Below are 22,500 nucleotides of genomic sequence, written 5' to 3'. Positions count from 1 at the left end.
TACACTCCTTCAGTCTTTCCATCAACATCAACAAAGCAAATAAGTTTCACGATTTGGTCTTTGCAGCTTATTCCTGGTGTTGCATCAGCAATTACTGTTAATGATTTTTCAATATACTCTCGATGTGTTCACATTGGAAGGCCAAGGCCAATGAGCACCCTTAAAAGGCGAAGCTGGCATGATAGTACATCTCTTCACCTCTCTGTCACCTTATCAAGAAGTCTCCCCAATTCAGCATCCATAGACTTTCCGCCTTATTGGTATTTATCCATGTAGGTAATTTGCTTGCAGACATCTTTCATTTATCTGCATATGTGAAGAAACGACAGCACAACTTCTGTGAATATGCTGATGTAAATATGAAACTAATCGGCTTATGCAAATACAAATGAAACGAATCTGCTTGAACGTAAATAAAAAGGAAAGGCAAATTGTCCGCCATTTTGTGGGAATTATAACAAATGATGTTTTGCTTTATAATACATAAAAACGACGACGTAATTATGTATTCCACAGAAATGGTGGGACAGAGGTGCAGATGGAAAGGCAAGTCAGGCTGCTCAGTGTTCAGTTCTGCTCAAAAAGCTATTCCCTTTGGCCCTTGGGTGCGAACATATCATTAGTCTCTGGGAGAGATGGAATTTTATTTTCAATAACCTGAATTTGAAGCCAATGATGTTCAGCAAAACAACAGGGGGAAAAAAAAGAGTACTGGGTAAGGGGGTGTATAGGGCCCAGGGGGTCAGGTGGTGAAAGTCACCACTATTTTCACCCTTAAATCCAACAGTGCTGATGATTCAGGATGTCATACCAAAGATTATACTTTTTCAATAACATTACAAGGAGCTTTGTGGTGATGTCAAGGATAGCTAACAGCATCCCATACTTACATATATGTGTATATATATATATATATATATATATATATATATATATATATATATATATATATATATATAAATATAAAAATATATATATATATATATATATATATATATATATATATATATATATATATATATATAGAGATATAAAAATGTATATGTATATACTCACCATAACAGTCAAGAGTTGCTCACCATAACAGTCAGGCAATATATTTATTAAGTCAGGCCAAAGTCAGGAGTTGTGTTGGATCTATAAGTGATGAATGTAGTCGTCGTTGGTTTAATATTTGTTGGTATGCCATCCTGATGAGGGCAAACAAGCCCAAAATCCAGATTGGCAGCTCCGTTTGATGTTTAATTGATGTTGACCATGTAATTGGCTGTTTGACAGAGCCGCCGGGCCGAGGCCTCCTGATTGGAGATGACGCTTTGGTGTCGGACAATGTCCAATGGAGATCGGGGGAATGCTAGTCACATTCCACATGTTTTTGATATATGTATATGTATATATGCCTGATGTTGGCTTAATGGTTAAGGTGGTGGACTTTGGATCCAAGGTTCCTGAGTTGAAATCCCGCTCAGCTGTTGAATTAATACCAGGTGGGGTTAACTCGGCCTGTCATCCTTCTGAGGTCGGCAAAATGAGTGCCAGCTTGCTAGTATACTATGTCAGAGAGACGACCTGTCCAGGATTGTGCCAAATATCCAAGGAGACTGCTTAAGCAGCACCAACACTCTGCAGAGTATGGTCTAAATATATACATATTCATATAAGTATATATATATATATATATATATATATATATATATATTCATATAAGTATATATATATATTCATATAAGTATATATATATATATATATATATATATATATATATATATATTCATATAAGTATATATATATATATATATATTCATATCTGTATATATACATATATATATATATATATATATATATATACAGTACGTGTATATATATATATATATATATATATATATATATATATATATATATATATATATATATATACAGTACGTGTATATATTATACAGGATACAATGTGGGTGCTTGGTCAAAGAAAAGCATAAGTTGTTGGAAAAGTACGAGTAGATTAAAAAAAATCAATGACGATCAGGATTAGAATTATATATTATTTCCGAGCTTGTGGTTTCGTGTCGCGCTATCTTCGACTTTGTTCTGCGCTCGAGTAACGTGATATTCGGCTTACATTATCTCAAAGACCATATGAGGTGCATGGTACAAAAAAAAGTAAATAAAATGGTTCTCAAACAGTGAAATCGTATTCCACTTACTGCATTAAAGTAAAATTACTACTGATACTCTGCATCAGTTCCTTTCTCAAACACACCCACCCCAACATGTCACGCAGAGCGCGGGTTATGCTAGTTTTTTATTAAGTCAGGCCAAAGAATTATAAACTCTTCCTCATCAGAAACCTGCTTGCTGTACAAACCGTAAATTCACTTTTTAAATACTTTTTGCTTAAATACTCTTAGTTGCTTTTTAAATACTCTTATTTCATGCAAAGATCTGGGATCAAAGCACAGAGGATGACTGATTTTCCTAACAGGGGAAACATGAACTTGACCAAAATTATTGAAAACTTATTGAATGTGTTTTAGCAGAGGTCAGAGGTCAGTATAAAATATGAATGGATTTACATAGAATGCATTTAGAACTTGTACATCTACCTGAAGAGTTTCAAGCTTACCTGTATGAAGCAGAAATATCCCCATTATGATTGTAATCTTTCACATACACTACATTGATTAATTTATTTGTTTGTTTGTTTATTTATTTATTTTGGAAACAAATCTAGGCTTGTGGATGAGCTAAACGACAGAGGGCAGCAAGTTCACAGCATGACAAAGGATCAAAAGAGAGCAGGGAGACAAAGACAACAAACATGTGCAGATGCATGGCACAAAGGAAAAGAGTTGGATGGAGGGAGTGATGGGGTAAAAGAGAGTAGAAGAGAGCATGTGTGAGAAAGCATATGGCAGAAAGCGTGAGATTATGGTGGGCAGCACACTTGAAAGACCGGAGGGAGGAGTATGGATTCAGTCACATTGAGTCAGTTCCATAGAGGTGAGAACAGAGGGATGAAGTAACGAAGGTGACCATTCAGCTTAGAATTAAAGATGAACAGCTATGGGATTTTGTAAAGGAAATCATGAAATTAGAATCTAAACTAGAGTTCATAGAACACCTTACCCCACACAGCCTTGAGAAAAAAGGGCATGGGCAGGGTCTGCAAGCAGCAAATTTGATCGGTCAAGATGATGTAAAATGTCGTAATGTTTTGTCCAACTACTGCTAAATGAAAGGGTTTTGAAAGTAGGCGATGTCCATTGGCGATTTGTGTTCGATTTGTGTTCTACAACAAGGCGATTTGTGTTCTACAATGTTCAAGTATAAATTCAATTTAAATAAAATAAAGATTTTATAGGTTATAGGAAAAACAAGCTCAAATGAGCAAAGATCCTCGTCCTCTTAATGATGACGTCATAAAAACTAATATGACGTAATTGTGATGCATCAGGTTTGCGATAAATTATCTGTGCTATTGCCCGGCTTGATTCCCGCAAACAAAATTCAAACATCTTGCCTAGTTTCGGTTATAATGGTATAGGCGATTTCCATTAGCGGCGATATTATGACGTCAACTTTTTTTCTGGGAAGAATTTCCAAAATCGAAGATGGTTACTGCCTGCGCGTGGGCTTTCTGCATATACATTGCAAGTTTCACGAAGATCTGATGAAAACTCTGGATTGTGAGACAAAAAATGTCAAAAAATAGGAATGACGTCATAAAAATTGATATGACGTCATAGTGATGTATCATATGTGCGGTAATTCATCTCTGCTAATGCCCTGTTCGATTCCCACAAACAGAATTCAAAAAGCTTGCCTAGTTTCGGAGATAATTTTTTAGGCGATTTCCATTAGCGGAGATATTTTGATGTCATAACTTTTTTTCTAGGAGGAATTTTCAAAATCAGAGATGGTTACTGTCTGCGCAGGGTATTTTTACATATATATGCCAAGTTTCAGGAAGTTTCGATGAAAACTGTAGGCTGTGAGACAAAAAAGTCCACAAGAAGAAGATGAAGAACAACAACGTGAGTAAGACTTAGAGATGCTCCACGAAGATCTAAAAATTTCTTCGGAAGTTTACCGCCATTGATGCAGCTTCCTTTACACCACCTTTATTTAACACGTCACATTAGTTCTTCATGCCTGTTGTTTGTGTCCTTTATGACCGTTAAAAACAGTAAGTTAGTTCTTCATGTTCTTCATGCCTGTTGTTTGTGTCCTTTATGACCGTTTCCAAACAGTAAGTTTCCAGTTTGGAATGATTTTCAATTTTGTTTGACTGGCAGACAGGCAGACAGAGTAAAACAAATTGTACCTGTGTCCGAAGGAAGCAGTGCAGTTTAAAAGAAAAAATAAATTAAGGTCTGTTTGTGTGCATGGGTACGTGGGCACATGTGGCGGAACTGCAAACGCCAACTCGCAACTTTGGTTATCCCCTCATGGAGGGTAAGAAATGTTATTCTTCTTCACTTTTTGATGGATGGATGGAAGGACATGCCAAACATTCAAGCAGCTACACCCATTAAAATTGTCTCACTCCCCTCTCTACATGTGTGATTGGGACTAATTTAAAGCAAAAGTTCTATGAAACTACCGGTTCGCTTTCTGATTCATGTTCAGAATATAACATTGAATTGAAATTAAGTTGTTCCTCGATCAAAAACTGATGTTTGTAGATAGACAGACAGACAGAAGTTAAACAATTGCTTAACCCTGCTTTTCGCTTCACGGATGTGGTAAATGTAATAAGTAAATGAAAATAATGCTTGTGAGAGCTAAGGAAAGGTGGCAGGCAAGTGTCATGAATCGACACCTCGAAACATATCCATGAAAAAAAGTTGTTTTTTGAGGGGGGGGGGGTTGTTTAAAAAGACAAAAATATATTTTTTTTAATGTAGAAAGCTACTAAAGTTACTTCCTGGAAATTAAAGACTTTTGTGACAATGCCATATATTTTGCACTTTTGTGACAATTCCCTTGCATTACCATGAAGAGTCAAGAATTGTTCAATACACTGGGGAACAAAGTTTTTGTTGCATTGATACCAGCACTTGATCCTCCCTAATTTGAGTGTGCTGAATTCAAATCTGAAGTTAGTTTCTCTCTGTAAGCTCTAGATTTTTTTGCAATCCACCATTATCAACATTTATTTGGTAAGTTACAATTTGTATTAAAAGCAAATTTATATTAAACATATATTTTGCAATTCAACATTTTCGACATTTATTTGGGAAGTTACAATTTGAATTAAAAGCAAACTTAAATGAACATATATTTCGACATAAAGATGATAGGTGATTCAGAACAATTGATAAGGATGGAATGCAAAGTTCAAATAGGTCCCATTCAGGCAAAAATTTGCACTTGTAGCTCTGGCGTTTGTGGACTTCCACAGGGCAATCTTGTTTGATACTCCAGCAGTAGTGTGCCATCATATTTTTGTCCCATCACCCTTGGTAGCGCTCTTCCATCGTCATGAGGTCCTGATGGAAGCGCTTTCCCTGTTCCTCACTTCCAGCCCTAAGGTTCTCAGGGAATTGATCAAGGTGACTATTCAGGAAATGGAGCTTGACACTCATGTTGCACCCAAGATCACAAAAAGCCAACAGCATTCTCGTAACCAGAAACTCATAGTTATCTGCCTTTTCGTTACCAAGAAAGTTTTGTGTAACTGTGACGAAAGACAGCCACGCTGTCTTCTCCTTGTCATTCATCTTCCTTACAAATTCCTCATCACGTACAAGAGCACGAATTTGAGGTCCATCGAACACACCTGCTTTGATCTTCTCGAAAGACAAAGCAGGAAAAGCAGAAACTATATGTTGAAAACATTCACCATCAGTACTCAATGCCTTCACGAACTGTTTCATCAAGCCGAGCTTGATATGGAGTGGGGGAAAAATGATCTTCTCTCGGTTGACGATTGGGTCATTGCCTGCTTCCAGAGTTTCACGGATGGGCCACTCCTTCTGGATCCAGTGTTTCTCTCGAGCTCGCCTGTCCCACATGCAGAGATGGCATGGAAACTTTGTGAAGCCTTTCTCTTGACCAAGGAGAACGTTGACGATTTTCAGGTCCACACAAATGATCCAGTTGTGCTCGTGATATTTGAATAAGTCAATGACCATTTTTATGTCATTATGTTCTTCTCGCAAATGCACTGAGTGACAAACTGGAACCGCTCCATAAACATTGCCATTGTGCAAGATAATACACTTGAGGCTGCGCTTAGAGGTATCCAGAAATAATCGCCATTCTGTTGGATTATACGAAGTAACACCTAATTGCCTGAGAAGACCTGGGACATCATGGCAGTAAACAAACTGCTTTTCTTCTGAGAAAAAGGCGACAAAGATCTGGTTCCGCTTTCGGAAATATGAAACATTTGCAGAGTGGACAAGTAGATTTTTTTCTTGCAGCCCAGAGGCTAATACCTCAGCTGCTTTCTTGGAGAGCCCCAAATCACGCACTAAGTCATTCAATTCCGGTTGGCGAAACTGCTGAGGGGCTGATGACTGTTTGGTATCAGAGGAGGAGGCTTCGGATTCTGAAACCATTTCTTGAAGCCCGTCATCACGACCCTCGTGCTGTTGCTGATCATATTCACTGCCTTCATCTTCAGATAAGAAGAAACCATTAAAGACTGGAACGGGGAGTTCCTCAGAGTGCGGAGTAGGTCGAATTGCTGAGGGAATACAAGGATAGGAGATCTTTTGCCGGTTTTTCTTGCCAACACCCTTTGCGTTGACCAGGCAAAAATAGCAGTCAGTTACGTGGTCCTTAGGTTCTCGCCAAACCATGGGAACTCCAAAAGGTAGACCCTTTTGTTTTCCTTTTGTCCAGTCACGAAGCATTTCCTCACAATTATGACATACAATATGAGGAGCCCATTTCTTGTCTTGGTCGCCAAGGGGAACATCAAAATAGGCTTTATAGGCACGCCTTACAAACTATGTTATATTGCGCTTTTGACGAAGTAGTGTGTAGCAGCCACATACATAACAGAATGCATCAGGATTATTTACACATTTATGTCTTATTGAAGAAGCCATGATCAGATCTGAAACAAAGAAAAACATAGAGTTAAAGAATATATATCAATAAAGATAAATAAATACCAATAAAGATAAACAAAATTGATGTCAAATAAATCGTGAGCAAATCGTTTGCAGCAAAACGAATACGGTCTATAGTTATTTAGCCGTTTAGGCATCGTATATTTCCACTAAAGTCGGAAATTGCACCCCGAGTTCTCAAGTTATCCCGAGTGCAAATAGCAATGGGTGTCATTTTTACGAAAATCGCAAGTTTCAAATTGCATGAAAACTAGAGCATGTAGAGGAAAACCGATTTCAGATTTGAAATCAGCATTGAAAAAATACATAGAATAAGTTGAAACATCTCATGCAACAGATAATAAGAAAAAAATTGTTCCCCAGTGAATCGTTCATTATTCACATGACAATGATTTGCTGCTTTTTCATAAAATAAACGTTTAAGTCTGTTCCAAAAATAAAATCAGGAAAGACGACTCTTTGGTGGAGTGTAAATTACACGTGTTTGGAGAGTTTTTTTTTCAGCTGCTATCTGAAATGATTTTGCATTAATATGAGGATGCAATTGGGTACGCATTATACGTGGTTATTACCTCCGCCACCGAAGGTGAAGGGGGTTATGTTTTCACCCCTCTCTGTCTCTCTGTGTGCAGGATATCTCAAAAAGTTATAGACGGATCCGGATGAAATTTGGTGGGCAGGTTGGGAGTGCGACAAGGACAGACTGATTCGATTTTGGTGAAGATCCGAATCCAAATCTAGATACGACAATTATTTAATTTTTAAAGTGATTCTTCACCACCCGGCAGCCAAAAACGATATATAGCGTGATATTTCAAAAATGTATTGGGACAGATATGTTCTCATGGATGAGACATTACGTGGCAGAGGTATGCACTCTACTGAGTGCCCTTCTAGTTGTTTTATGTTTTAGCGACACTCACAGCATCACCTGTCCTTTCCCTCAACATTACTTGGGGCGATGGGAAGAAGGAAGTAAGGAGAAGATGAAGAGGCATTATATGGACTTGAGATTTGCAGTATGAAAAGAAGAGTGCTGTGGTGTAGAAATTTTAACAAGCGTTTTATCAGCAAAGTGTATGTTGCTGGATGTGCAGCACGATGCACCAAATGCACCTCATCTGCATTCTCAATATCCAAAAAGTAAATAAATCGGTAAATTGAAACAGCCACTTGCAAATTATCCTTTTCCTCAACGAGATGGAATATTTGACGTGTCTCCTAATGAGAGAACAACTGGCAGAGTCAGGAAGGTTCTTCTGTCCTTTATCCCACTCTCCCAATAGCTGCGAAATGCCATAGAGCACCTTATTAATGTCACAAAATGGCCTCTGACCCGACAAGCAGTGCATATTTGTTATTACCGCGTCTACTCACATGCGGCACACTTAGGCCAATGCCGTTCCTAGTGCCCGATGCATAAAACAGACACTGAGATGTCGTTCGCAGAAAAAAAAAGTTGTTCACCAGCCAAGTAAGCCTGGTGTTGGCTTAGTGGTTCGGGTAGCTGGCTTGGGATCTTTTAGTTGATACTGGTATAGGGGCACAGCATCAGCTGCATACCGTCATGCCCCTCCAAAATCACAGTTACCCGGCAGCCAAGCTGCCATACGCAGGGAGGAGAATAAGAAGAAGACGAGCCAAGCCAGGAGCTCACCATAGTCTCGACCTCAAGGAGGTTCCTCTTCGCCTGACAATTGTGATGGATACCATTCACTTTGTACAAAGGACACTTAAAATTACACTCTTTGCTGCGGAATAGGATCATACTGCATTTACCAGAACAACGAAAAAGCCACATTGCTTTAATATTTGGAAGAGGGTATTATTTTAGGCAGCACTGCTCTTCGTAGGTCACATTTTAATACCCAGCCTAAGTTGTGGCAATGGCAATGAGCCAAATATGCCTGGTGTTGGCTTAATGGTTAGGGTGGTGGGCTTTGGGATCCTAGGATCCTGAGTTCAAATCCAATGGATGGATGGATAAGCCAAATGCAATGTGTGGACTGGCAGCATGAGCAGGTAAGCCCAAGAGGGGCAGGCCAATGACCCTCTCCATAAAGGGCATTTCTAAGCCAGCTGGGTTTTCATCAACAGTCCCACCAAAATATAGCACTATCTCAGGATGTTCAGAACTTTAGTGTTTAATATGTATATATATATATATATATATATATATATATATATATATATATATATATATATATATATATATATATATATATCTTTCTAACCACTGACTCACTGACTGATATTAAGGATCGGTACCTTCTGGGTGATGTAGAAAGCTGAAATTTTGCATTCCAATGGACATCGAAGCTGATACACTGGGAAAAATGACAGAACTGTTGGAACCATCTGTAAATGAAAATGTAAACAAGCAGTCATAGACCGGTACTTATGAAATCGTCAACTTGACCTCTGACCTTGTCTAATAAAAGCTGTCTCTAGAGAAGGTAGCGACGCAAACCAGAAGTTTCTACGATGATTCTGTACAAAACCATCAAAAATCGAATGTTTGACCTCACTGTGACCTTGAACTTTGACCGATTTTGACCAAAATCTAATCAGCGCTAGCCATCACCCTCCTGAATCACGTGGTGTATTTGACATTGGTTGCTTCTTCTGTTCTCGAGTTATCGTGCCTACAAACAAACACACAAACACACAAACACACAAACAGAGGACGGAAGTCATCAATATACTTACGAAATCTAAAGATTTCATAAGTAATAGATGAAAAAAATGCAGGTGAGCAACCCGAGACAATAGGGAAGCATGTTAATTTTGCATGCTAATAGACATCGAAGCGTGTCCACCAGGAAATTTAACAGAACTATCAGAAAGTGTCCGTAAATGAAAATATAAATAAATGAAAAGAAATAATGAAAAGAAATAATCAAAAATAAAATGTAGGTGAGCGACCCAAGACAATGGGGAAGCATGGATCGTTATTGCTTACGATGTGTAAGCATACCCCGCTAGTACTTTATTAGCATCTTCAGCCAGATTTGAACCTACACATTCATTGATGCCCTTCTTCACAAGACCACCACCATACCGAGAAACACGATGTAACCGAGCAACGGTATAGTATTGTGCTCGCCAATACCATGTGGGTAAGTAATAGTGGCTTGACAAATTGTCTCGATTCGGTTTGAACGATTTACATTGTTCACATCCGGTGTTGAAGGAAGTTTGTGAGACTTTCCTGCAGCAAATTGAATCAACAGTGCAGTTTCAGTTTGGAAGTTTAAAATGCTCTTGGTTCATTAAGACACTGTGTTATCTCTATCTCTAATGTTATCTCTTTCTGTGAATACCATTGTCGATCCTTTCTTCACACAAGTAACAATGTTTAAAAACACGTCCATTATTCGATCCGTCATCCAACTCAAGTTAAACTTCCTTACGGTGTCATCTCACAAGAAACAATGCATCGTGACAAACAGTCTAGTCTAGAACGATAGATCCATTGCTAATTATCATGAGACACGTATGAGATAAACAGCTAAATTGGAATATACTCCGACTTGGCACACTGCTCTAAAGCTTGGGGGATAGGAATAAGTAATTGGTGGTAGGATGGAGAGATATGGGTCTTGCACCTTTTAACCCCAAATGCCACCACCCTTCCCCATTCATTCCCATAGGGAGTGCCCTATCCTCCGTTGGTCACGTTTTTTGCATGAACTCGGTGTGACCTTGTGAATCACAGCTGAACCATAGAATGACCAGCAAACTCCATGCCTGTGGGCAGTGTGAGGCCTACATTGTTCTCCCTAGTTGTCAGAAATTACACTGTTATGCATAAACAATGCTACGTATTACGTGCAATGCTCTGTGTGATGTCATAAATGAAATCAGAAACATTTGTCCACTCGTCATGCAGAATGTAAGTTGAAGACAAAGGGTAAAAATGAAAAAAAAACATGCTATTTACATCCAATAAATAAATTAGATATACGATCTTGTTATGAGTCGAGGTCTTTATAATATTTTCAAGAAAACAGTTTTGTCGAATAAAAATATAAATATCAGGGGATGGAACAAAAGTGCTGAGTTGTTTTCCCCAACTCTATTTGTGGGCCATTACGTAAGTCCGAAATTGCTCGTCAGTCAAAGCTTACAGTAAGAGACCCGCTAATTGCTGCATGCATGCTCCCTGGCTATAAATCAAATTGAATGATGCCAATCGCCGTGGGTTTTAAGCTGCAGCCAGTTATTGTGGTATTCATTGCTGGATGGAGTGATCAAAGTATTTATATGCTCTCTTTCTTGTTCTCTTTCTCTGTCACTTTCACTTTCTCTTTCTCTTTCTCTTTCTCTTTCTCTTTCTCTTTCTCTTTCTCTTTCTTTCTCTCTCTCTCTCTCTCTCTCTCTCTCTCTCTCTCTCTCTCTCTCTCTCTCTCTCTCTCTCTCTCTCTCTCTACCTATCTCTTGCTCTCTCTCTCATTCTCTCTTGCTCTTGCTCACTCTCTTGATCTTGCTCACTCTCTTTTGCTCTCTCTCCCCCCCCCCCTTTCAACTCTTAATGCCCACAAACAGCCATAAGGTCCCCAAGAGGTCTGAGCTGTGTTATGGATGGCCTAAAGTGTCTTACTCCCTCCAAAGCACTTTTGGCTTTGCTCCAGCACCAGGGCTGCTCCACCCAAGAGAGAAAAGGGCCCATCGTACTGGCGGAGGCCTGTGAGAGAGGAGAGGCATGTTGAGAGGCATGACTGGCCTGTTAGCAGGGACCAGCCACTGCGGACTGGAAAATGGTTGACATTTTTACGGCACCGCATCATTACACTGGGCGGCCGAAGCACGAGCCGGCCCCCAGAGCCTCAAAGCAAAGCACATTAGGGTAATGACGTGATCCGTCCATGGCCCTCAGGCTGGGGGCACCAAGCATTACTGTGTGATGGAGAGGTTTATAAAACAAATATTGTCTCTTGGAAAAAAATCATAAGTCAAGGTACGGGGCACTGTTGGCAGCTGCACATTAATATATATTTTTGGCTTAGAGTTATGGAAGGATTGGATGGAGGAATAAATCAAATCATGACGCTCATGGGCATGTTGACGTCACAATGCTTGTTTTGTTGCGTTGTTCATTTTTGATTATCCAATTGCTGTGATATCTTATGGATGTAAATTACGAGATAAAATAATGTGTATAAAAAGTGAGTGAGATAATTACAGTTAATTACAAGGACACACACACACACACACACACACACACACACACACACACACACACACACACACACACACACACACACACACACACACACACACACACACACTAAACATCAGAAATTTGAAAAAAATGGTAAAAGTATAAATAAAACGCTGGGAGGCTAAGTATAAACCAGTCATCTCCTTGGGCAGGGAGAGCAAAAATCCATAAACACAACAGTAGCAGCACCCACCGCCATAGGGGAGGATGCATAAAGAACAGCACGGGGGCGCAGCTCAGGCCTGATATTTTTACAGTCCTCCTGTCTGCCACCAATGACCCTGGTTAGATCTGTGTAATGATCTGAAAACCCAGCACCCACGACCCATGAGACTCGCTTTCCCTCCACCCTTTATGCTTTGAGCAAAAGCACATTGTCAAGGTCAAGTAAGAAGCCTATTGGTGTCTGCACAATCAAGCGACTGCACCTCTGCCGGGAGTGGAGCTTCTGTACCATCACAGCATCTTTTACCGGGCAAAGAAGAAAGAGAATCTCTCTGGGCTTGAGACCGTCGAGAGCAGTTTTCTGCCTCAGCTCTGTCTCTATCCCCTCCCACGCTCATGAGGCAGGAGGCCAAGCATCCATTCCATAAAAAAAAAAAGAGAAATGCCTGGGCGATTAAGGCAACATGGTGCAGCAATTAAATGGGACCTAAACGCAAATGAAAACCATGGCTATTTCTACATCCACTCTCCTCAGGGGCTTTGGACCTATGTGAAACAACCGAGCCATTCTCTCTCTCTCTCTCTCTCTCTCTCTCTCTCTCTCTCTCTCTCTCTCTCTCTCTCTCTCTCTCTCTCTCTCTCTCTCTCTCTCTGAAAAGAGAGTCCAGGCTGTAGCTTTGATCCCAGGAAAGTTTTTTTTTTTAATTCATTGTGAATTGCTGAATTGGAGTCCATTTTTCGTATACATGAGCGGAAGCGCAGAGCGGGTGACAGAGGGGCATCATCAGAGAACGGCAAATGATGGCCGAGTTGGTAATAAAAACCTCAGTGGCTTTAACAACACGATACAACCATTACAAAGAGAGGCATTTTCCCCCGTTAACCACTCCATCATCCCGGCGTGCCACGGTTGCCGAGTGCTGTTCGCTTCTCCCCGATAGCTCATTAACCCCTGGCACATTGATTCCTGGTTTTCCAAGCCAGCCATGCAAGCACCATTTAAGATTTTCATCTTGTATCTTCCCCGCTGCTCGCCGTAAATTACACAGATTGCACATTCGTCAGCGGTGTTATTTTAAAGCGCCATGTAGTATAATGCAAGGAAAGATTTAGGTCACGCTAACACCGAGTTTGTTTAATCTGTCTGGACTGCCCGTGCATCCTGGTCTTGCCAATGGCTCTGGCCACGTCCTCTCCAGAGACCCCTGTAACATGTTTCCGAGCAATTTTTAAAGAGGAGATCAAGACCAATTTGTATGCTCTTCATAATTTATGAATTTAATAAGCTGAGCAACCCTTATCAGTCGAATGGGAAAGAATGAGATGCAAAAGGGGGAGGACAATCATAATTGTGACTAATACATCTCCAATGATCTCTTGAGGCCGGAGCTGAAATGATGATTTAAAATGCAATTTTAAATAGCACTGGCTTAAGCAATGTTGTGACGGGAATAATGTGAAGCACACACACTGAGAGATTGGTCACTTGTCAAATAAGTTCTGTTCTCTCTCCAGGGACTGCTGCCGATCCAAAAGCATCGGCGCACTGAAAGAAACAGTTGAAGCTGAGATGAAAAACTTGTTTTTGAATCAAGGCCCGTTGCCTTTTGGCGTTTACAGTGGCACCATCAAAACTGACACGATAAGGCAGAGTCATCAACGGAGCAATCAAGGTTGGCATGGGGCCGGCTTCGCTGTCGAGCGGGCAGAGTGGATTTGGCTCAGTTAGGTTTCAACATGCGATTCATCATTCTGCCATCTTGTGCCAAAGAGCATGCAATTTGCTTCTGCCTTCATAATGTCTTCATTGGAACCTAAAATATTTATTTATTTTCCCATTTATTCATACATCATTAAATCTAATTTAAATGCTCCTCTGATTTGAATGACCACTTAACCGGCCTGCCGATTAAGACTCACGTGTGAATGCATGAAGCGAGCAATTTGTCTCAAAAAGGAATTGTTCTAAGAAGACACTTGTTTTGCACAGCCTCTTAAGTCAGGCAGAAGAGAACACAAGAAGGAAAGAGTCAGAAATGCCTCAAATATGTTGGAGACTTAGGGAGGGGAGCAGGGGGTTGAATGGAGAGGCTTAATTATGTATTATGTTGTTTGTCGTAGATTTTTTTTATCAATAGAATAAATCATCATAATACAGTTGATATGCATCCCCTGCATCATAAATGAAAAAAAAAAAAAAAAGGTTGAAATCATTGCTGCTAATGAAAGGCTTGATGAAATCATTGATATAAGATTCCAAGGAAAATAACAAACAGGATGAACTATCGGTCGCATTGATAATTCAATTACAAGAGTCATCGGTGGAACACAATTACCTCCGCCATGAGGCTTCAGCAAGTTGCAGCGCCATTGCCTCCACCTGTAAACCTGCAAAATTTCTCTGAATCACATGACTTCGCAAAAACGTGACTGAGAAACCACAGCCACAAATTAAAAGTGAAAAAAAAAACTCCTTACTTGTTATGGCAGAGACTTCTCAATTCCACTGAAAGGTGTGGGATTATCCTCTGAGGTCTTGGTGTGTGACTTGTTATGGTGTAGTTTCAAGGCGTTTCTGCTGGCAAAGGACCTGCTGCATAGCCGACATCGATGTGAAGTAAGTGTTGTGTCTGCTCCTGATGTGGGTGACACCGATGACTTCTCAGTGTCTTCAGCGAGTGAAGGACTCGTGCATTGGGTATCTGAGCGGCCAACAGCACGTGCCACATCCCTTAAGCCAAAGCCAAGATGTGTTTCAACATGGCCGACATAGGCCAAGGGGGTGCGAAATTGAAGGGCACAATCGCCACAATAGAAAATTGGCCTGCCTGTGTCCATATGTTTGAGGAATTTGGTTCCTCCTGTCCGTCGCAACTGGTACTTGACATTAGCCAACCAATGGCTAATTGTGCTGGCCGAAAGACCCGTAGCTCGAGCCACCCGGAGACGCTCATGAGGAGTCAAGTCTGCGAGCATGTAGCGACCGTCTGAAGCTTGTCTAAGGCTTGCCGCAAACTGGGCTTGAAGTAAAAGCAGATGGTGGGGGTTCCATGCTGACTGCCGTCCAGCTTTTCGTTTCCACGAGCCATCATGAGCAGTTGTAGTGGTTGTAGTTCCACTATCGCAATCTGGTAACTGCCTTCTAGAATCAAAGGCCTTTTCAGTAGAATTATTCCCATTCCGACTGCCCCCGTTGCTGTTGCTGCTGCCAACAGTACTGGTTACTTGTGCTGCAGTAGGCTTGGGTGTCAATCGTCCAGCCAAGTTGCGTACCAGTGCAGATATGTCTGAAAGAGCATTTTCACGTACGGGTGAACCCCCGAGCATAAGTGGTGCAGAGCCCCCTTCTACAACTCCGAAGTGCTTCTCAGCTTTGGTTTTGGTCAGATCAATTGGCTGGTCTGCTCCTTCTTCAGCAATGCATTCCACAGTCATTGTGGTAGCTGCCAAGACACCCCGGTCAGCCTGGCGTGACTGTAGAGAAGCAGCAGGAAGGGTGGTCATAATGGATTTGCCAGCTGTGCCGGTACTAATCCTGTGGAGTCTGCTTAGAGGATCAAGCAATGCTGGTGAGAGTGGCTTGGCAGCTTTACCTAGATGGGCATTCATCACTGATTGTAGAGCACTCAGTGGGTTTACTAATGAAGGTTCACCAAGATGTTCCGTGATGATTGTTAAACCACCACCGAACGTTGGTGTCGATATTGGTCCCGGTGTTTCGCACTTCGTCTCCATGCCGTTTGTAATGATGTTGTCAAACATTGGCAGGAGATCACAGGGGCTTTGTTGATCACTCCTAGAACCAGATGGTGAATCCAAACCTTCAATTTTAACATCACCTTCACCCAAGCTTGCTCGAGTGGTAGGCACAAGAAGTTCCTGCGATTCACTTTTCACCATCTTGCCAGATCTCTTCACATCACCAAAATGTCCTTGTTGCTCCACGCCACTTTCACGTCCATCGATCCCTGGCTCTCTTTTAATTTCACGCAGCTTCACTTCATCCTCAACAGAGTTTCTTGATCGCATCTTTGCGTCTGATCGATCTCGGGTGCCCTTTGCTGTTGCTTTCTCTGTCATCTTTCTTACAAGTTCCTCCATCGCACGTACATTACTCATAAGTGGCTGCACAGGTGGTGAGGGCACAACAGGCATTTTTACACAATCTGGAGAACATGGAGGAGAAGGAGAAATGGATGCTGCAGGTGAAGACAATTCTGATGGGCTTCGACCCACTGGGCTTTGATCACAGTCGAGTTGCAATATTGGTAGTTTTATGGAATTGCCGGAGGACTTAGATTGCACAGATGCCTGTGAGATTGGCACAGGTAGCTGATAGGCTGCATGAATGCTGGAGTACCCACTCCATTGTGGTGAACCATTCTGGGCTTTATTGATTATGGATGCCACGGTGTTCTCCAGAGACTTCAGTATGTCCAGTCCACATTCTTGAGGTCCTTCAGAGAGGTCTTCTTCCTTCAGGTAGTCAAAATGAGACAAAAGACTATGATCTTTGACCACATCAGCACTGGCCACCTCATTCTTCTCAACATCTGCCCCATTTTTTAACTTGATCTGAGAAGGTGGTGTCTTTTTCTTGCTTCCGTGATTTTTGAACGATTCTGTGATGTGAGTTTCATGGTTGCTGGACCTTTTGGTATGTTCTGATTTTGAAGATACTGTCCCGGTCACTGTCACTGCCATTGGTGTTTCACCAGAAGGTGCAAGAGGTACTGACTGAATTTTATCTTCATGTGTCAGCAGTTCGTGGTTTGATGAAGTTGACCTTCGTGAAGCTGATCGAGCTAATTTCATAAAGTGTCCTGTGGCCATCATGTGAGCAGTAAGTTGTTGTAGTGAACCGTGCGAACTCCCACACTCCATACACTTCAGTATCTGGGCTTTCTGTGCTTCAAACTGCCATGAATAACTTGTGCCATTCTGGTGCACTGAGCGTCCAGTGGCTGCACCCCTGCTGGGGCTGCTGTGGTTGGTATTGTTTGATGGGGGTGCTGCCAGTGGTGCAGCAGTGTTATCAGGCATTCCATCACTGCCCATTGACTCAGGTGAGCTGCAGGACCTTTCAAATGCTTCAAAATGACGCCGCTTCTTGGCTGGTGAATAGGGTTTAGCTGCAACGGCCAACATTGGTTCACGCAGTGGTACCTTTTGATAGTGCTTGGTACGAATCATGTGCACACTGAGATCCTGCAAAGATTCAAATGCATGACCACAACACAAGCAACGAAGAACCTTTTGTGCTTCTTCCTTGTTTTCAATTTCGAGGAGTGAGCGCTTCCGTGGCTTTGACCATGCTTGCTTCCCACCACCATCATTGCCATTGGCATGCATGCTGTCATCGCGATAGTGTCCTGTCTCACTCATATGGACCGTCAGATCAACTAATCGGTCATAAGCTGCACTGCAGTCTCTACAGTGGAACCTGCTGGCTCCCGTAAACACGGGGCTATACAACTTGCTGCTCTGCCGATACAATTGCACAGTACTAAACAGTCCACAGTTATGTTCGGCTGGAAGCAGTAATCCTGATGTCATTGATGGGTGCTGCATTGTTTTGGCCACGGCTGCTCGGTGCCAATCAAAGTTGCTTGGGCCTGCTCCATTTGGCTGGTCCACTCGAAAGCTCCCAAGTGAATTCCAGTAAGAGGTGGAAAGTAAGTTTGCATATGCAGCCTTCATCTGTGTCAGGCTGTCATCGTTTGGTGACCCAGATTGCTTAGTCTCATTAACCTCTGCTTCTTCTGGGAACTTCTTGCCATGGGCTGGTGTGCTGGATCTATCATCTAGTACCTCGTTTTCATCAGAATGACCCAATTCTTCATTGCTCCTTGGAGATGTAGGGTTCAAGGGGCTACTTTCCCGCTCTTCCAAAGGATATGGTGAAAAGGCTCCATTCTCAGAGGAAGCTTTGGGAAACTCAGAAGCATCATCAGCACAGGGACTCTGCAAAGTTCCTGCAGGGTCCTCTTCCTCTTCGTCATCCTCTGTTGTCACTGGGGTATCTTTACCCTCCAGCTCTGCACCCTCCTCCATGAATTCATCATCAGCAAAGTAGGCTGTGGGGTGGGGTGAGGGATGTAAAAAAATGTATTTTATTGGAAACTGATATAAAATGTTGTAATAATATTATAAAACATTGACGACAGTCAGTATAAGGCAGGTGTATACAGGCAAAATATCGCAGCCTATCACACCTCGCCATATACCGATCATATCATCAATTTGCTGAACATATGCCATTATTAACTTATGCTATCCATTTGCTTACATGGTTACTTTGCAGACTTAATGTTTGCATCCCATTAATATAACTGATTAAAAATGTCCATATCTCATTTAATCGACTGGCATGGTCCATATGGCCAAGATAACGATGCAAAGGCCCACTCTTACAGAAAAGACCAAATATATATTTTCAGTTCCACATGATTATTTATATAAGGCAGTGAGTGAGCCTAACAACCCCTCAAAAATATGGGTTCCTCCCCAATGTAATGATTCCAACAGGCAGGGCAACAGAATGCCATCTATTTGTTGGATTTGAACCCATTGAACATCAATCCCATCCTTACAACTAAGATGTACACATATGACCAAGCAACCCATCCTGATGCCTGTTTTAGGATTCCCAGGCAAAGATGGAAGTAGCATAAGGTGCCCTCATCTTACCGCTAGGCCCTTGCCGATGTTCAAGCTATCACATGTGACACCTTGTAGTAACTAATGCTTGCCTCACGTCACTACCAATAGCCAAAGGCAAAGGAGAGTGGGCAGAACATCAGAGAATGAACAACACAGACAAGAGAGAGAAAAAAAAAAGTAGAGAGCTGTGAGCAGATCACAGGAAAGGGTTAAGGTAAAAAGGGTGTTAACATCCTGAGCTTCAGCGATGGACTGCAAGCCAGGCATAGTCCCAGGTAAATAACTACCATTTCCCATGATAAAGCACTCTTTCAGCTTGGGCAGCCAAGTTGATTCCGGAGAGAAGCGGCTGCAGAACGAAAGTGGCAGGGAGCCGGTAGCCATCAGCGGTGCTCCTAATGGGTGACTGGCAGTCTTATTTCTACCCGCGATTACCTCTTCTGTTTGCCATTCACTCTCTGCCAATCATCTTTGATCCTTTTTGACAGGCCTGATCAAAAGCATTCATTCGATTGACTCGCCTTGGCAGAGTCTTCTGACCAGGCCCTGGATGAATGGCCAGAGCAGTAAATAAGGCGACATTATTAGTTTCTGTCCGATCATGTAGAAAAGCCAATTATAATAATGTGCAGAATGATAGTAAAATGTATGAAAAAGTATCATTGCAATTCACTACCCACAACCCCCCACCATCCCCCACAACCCCCACCCACCCCCCACAACAACCCCCCCCCCCATCCCCAACAACCCCCACCATTTCAGCCTCTTCATTTAATTTCTCCAAACACTCTCCCTTTTGTCTGAAACTCTTCATTTTTTTTTCTTTCGAAAAAAACAGAAGCTTTGTCACCTTCATAGCTAATGTAGCAACACAAAAGGAAGGGGTACGGTGGGGCAACAGTGTCATCACAGCGCAGAGGTGGCAATGAATCAGGCTCCCTTAATAAATGGCGAATTTAGATAAAATAAGGCAATAGAGCGGAGTAATTCTGATGGCAAAACACAAGCCATTAAGTTTCTGCATTATCTTTTAATTTAATCTCGAATGATTTACAATCCATCAGAGCCAGACCAAACCATGTCCAATTACTCTCAGAGGTGTGATTGACAAGCGAGGTGATTTATTAGGCTAATAAAACCTGATGTGTGTGGTGCACGCCGAACATGGGGCCCGGCAGGCGAGCAGACGACATGGGCGAGCGGCCTGGCAATTTGCTGTGAAGACACAAGTCGAAACTGGTGAAATAATCCCGTCGCCTTGATTCTACAAAAGCTAGATTGGTGAAAAACAACGAAGAAAAGTACTCAACAAACATTCCGCAAGATAATGTAATTAGTAGCAGGTATGAATGTGCACCTTTCACTTTTGATATGATGCCAGTGTCACTTGGACTCAAATGGAGTCGTTTGAGCAGGTCGCATCGAAACTGACCATTTGTGTTTTTCAGAATGTTTCAAAAACCCAAACGCACATTTAAGGAAGACATTCGGTCTCGTTCATATGTGAATGTACTTAGATTCATTTTTTGCTCTGAACTCAGAAAGGGAAGGAGGGGATCGTGAGAAGGGAGGGAAGGTGAGGGGAAGAGGGGAAGAGGGGATAGCCCACGGGCATACAAAAACCTCTTGGGACAAGACCCTCAAAAGCATCAAAGAAGCCAGCCTCAGTGGTGCAATGGTTGGAGTGTCAACCTCTGTGTCTGCGAGGTCGTTGGTTCGAATCCCCATGACCGAGTCATAGCAAAGACTTAAAAACAGTACCTTGCTTTACGCTCGGCATTTAAAAAGGATGGAGCATGGATAAACAGCCATAAGTTGGTGGTAATCTTAATTTCACCATGTAATTTGGAATTAATAATTGGATGGATTGAGGTAAGATGGTAATTATAATGTAAATATATTATCTTAATATAATAACCATGAGCCTCGACTATGTATCTCGAAAAATAATAGCGCAGGCTTCGATGGGCCCAATGGTGTCCTCCTGCATCAAAGTTCCATGGAAGGGTTCTCAAATTATTATTATAAACCTCTTATTGTTTTTTTTTTATTAACATACAACTACTGTGAGTATCTTGTTTGGAAAACTTTTTTGAATACCCCTTGTCTCTGTGTTCAATCAGTTGCTATTTTGGTCAATGTCCTGCCAAGGAATATTACGCACGTGAACTGTGTCTGTAGATTTGTATATGTAGTATATAGCTCCAGGTTTCCTTAACAAAGAGGAAAATGGCCCCACAAAAGTGAGCATGTGCATGACCTTTGTGGAATCAGCAGGCTTTGTGGAGTTTAATTGCAGGCTACACTCACCCATTCCACTAACTTCATCACCACACACTTGTTCTATAACCTTTCACCTCTTTACATTACTTCCTACATCCCCCCTCCTTTCCTAATGCATGACTCCACCTTTGTTGTCCACCAGTCCCTTAACATTTCAACTGGTAGTCCTCCGACTTTACAATGCTATTGTCCGCATAGTTTCCTGTATAATTCTCCGTTAAAAGAACTGTTGATGCACAGTCATTTAGAGTGAGGAACAGGTTTATGTGGCACGGATTATAACTTCCCAGGTTCAGTTCTTTCTTTCCTTTGCATGTAAAATGATGGCCTGGCAGGATATCCCAGATGTAGCGCACTTACACCCTTGAGCTGTCTAGTCGTGTTTTGCTTCCTGGCCTGGCTATAAACCATCAACCTGGTAGAATGAAGAGCTAGTTTTGCTCGTGGAAGCTCATGTCAATATGCATCGGTGGATGTGTACAACAATGGATGGAATCAACAGGACATTGATGTAAGTGAGCGAGCTGCCCGTGGAAAGCAAGGAGAAGCTGACGTTCTGGGCAATAACCCTTTGTTGAAGCAAAACTTCCAAACACAGCATGTTTTTTGGGATCACAAAAACATCATTTACTTGCACCAAGGATAACAACTGCCAAGTGGTGGAGGACTGCACAAAAACTCTTCTGTGTTTTTCCACAAACACAAATGAGGAAAAAGGGAATGGGTGACAGACCTGCGGGATTAATAATAAATAAATCGCAGGTAAACAACATCCTATAACTGCAGAGAAAACTGAATTGTCTTCTCTCATAATTTTTGACATTAACTTGACAAAAGCCAAATGTCCAACAGAAATAAGGAACTGTACAGGCGAATACCCAAATCATGACAATCAAACATGCATTTTAATCATCCCAGCTCGCACAGCAAATTAATACAGCCGAACGCAAATGCACCATGATACCGAGCGAACCTCTTCCATTGCCATTACACTGCCCCAAGTGCTGTATTCCTGTCCCTCCTTCTGCCGCAAAACAGCAGTACAGCAAGGATTCTAAAAGGATATCAATTAACAAGGAAGAA

The 22,500-nt window shown here is 41.7% G+C and overlaps 1 protein-coding gene across 2 annotated transcripts in view; it reads right to left on the bottom strand.

Annotated features, from left to right (window-relative positions):
- LOC147017507 (teashirt homolog 3-like) overlaps positions 1–22,500 on the bottom strand; it is a 279,873-nt gene that overhangs the window by 163,118 nt on the left and 94,255 nt on the right. The window contains exons 2-3 of one of the 2 annotated variants that reach the window (XR_015049534.1): positions 14,950–18,548; positions 14,808–14,859 (exon numbers count right to left, since the gene is read on the bottom strand). Coding sequence is in view for 1 of the 2 variants with exons in the window: in XM_085847213.1 (XP_085703339.1) it covers positions 14,953–18,548 (3,596 nt within the window). In the remaining variant the exon portion in view is untranslated. The remainder of the gene's footprint in view (positions 1–14,807; positions 14,860–14,949; positions 18,549–22,500) is intronic. The other variant, XM_085847213.1, reaches the window with a different exon arrangement.

This window comes from Eptatretus burgeri, chromosome 11 (genome assembly GCF_056783735.1).
Source record: "Eptatretus burgeri isolate ZD-2024b chromosome 11, Ebu_testis_v1, whole genome shotgun sequence".
Lineage (NCBI taxonomy): Eukaryota > Metazoa > Chordata > Myxini > Myxiniformes > Myxinidae > Eptatretus > Eptatretus burgeri.
The sequence above is the reverse complement of the archived record's forward strand: the minus strand, read 5'-3'. Positions and strand labels throughout refer to the sequence as shown.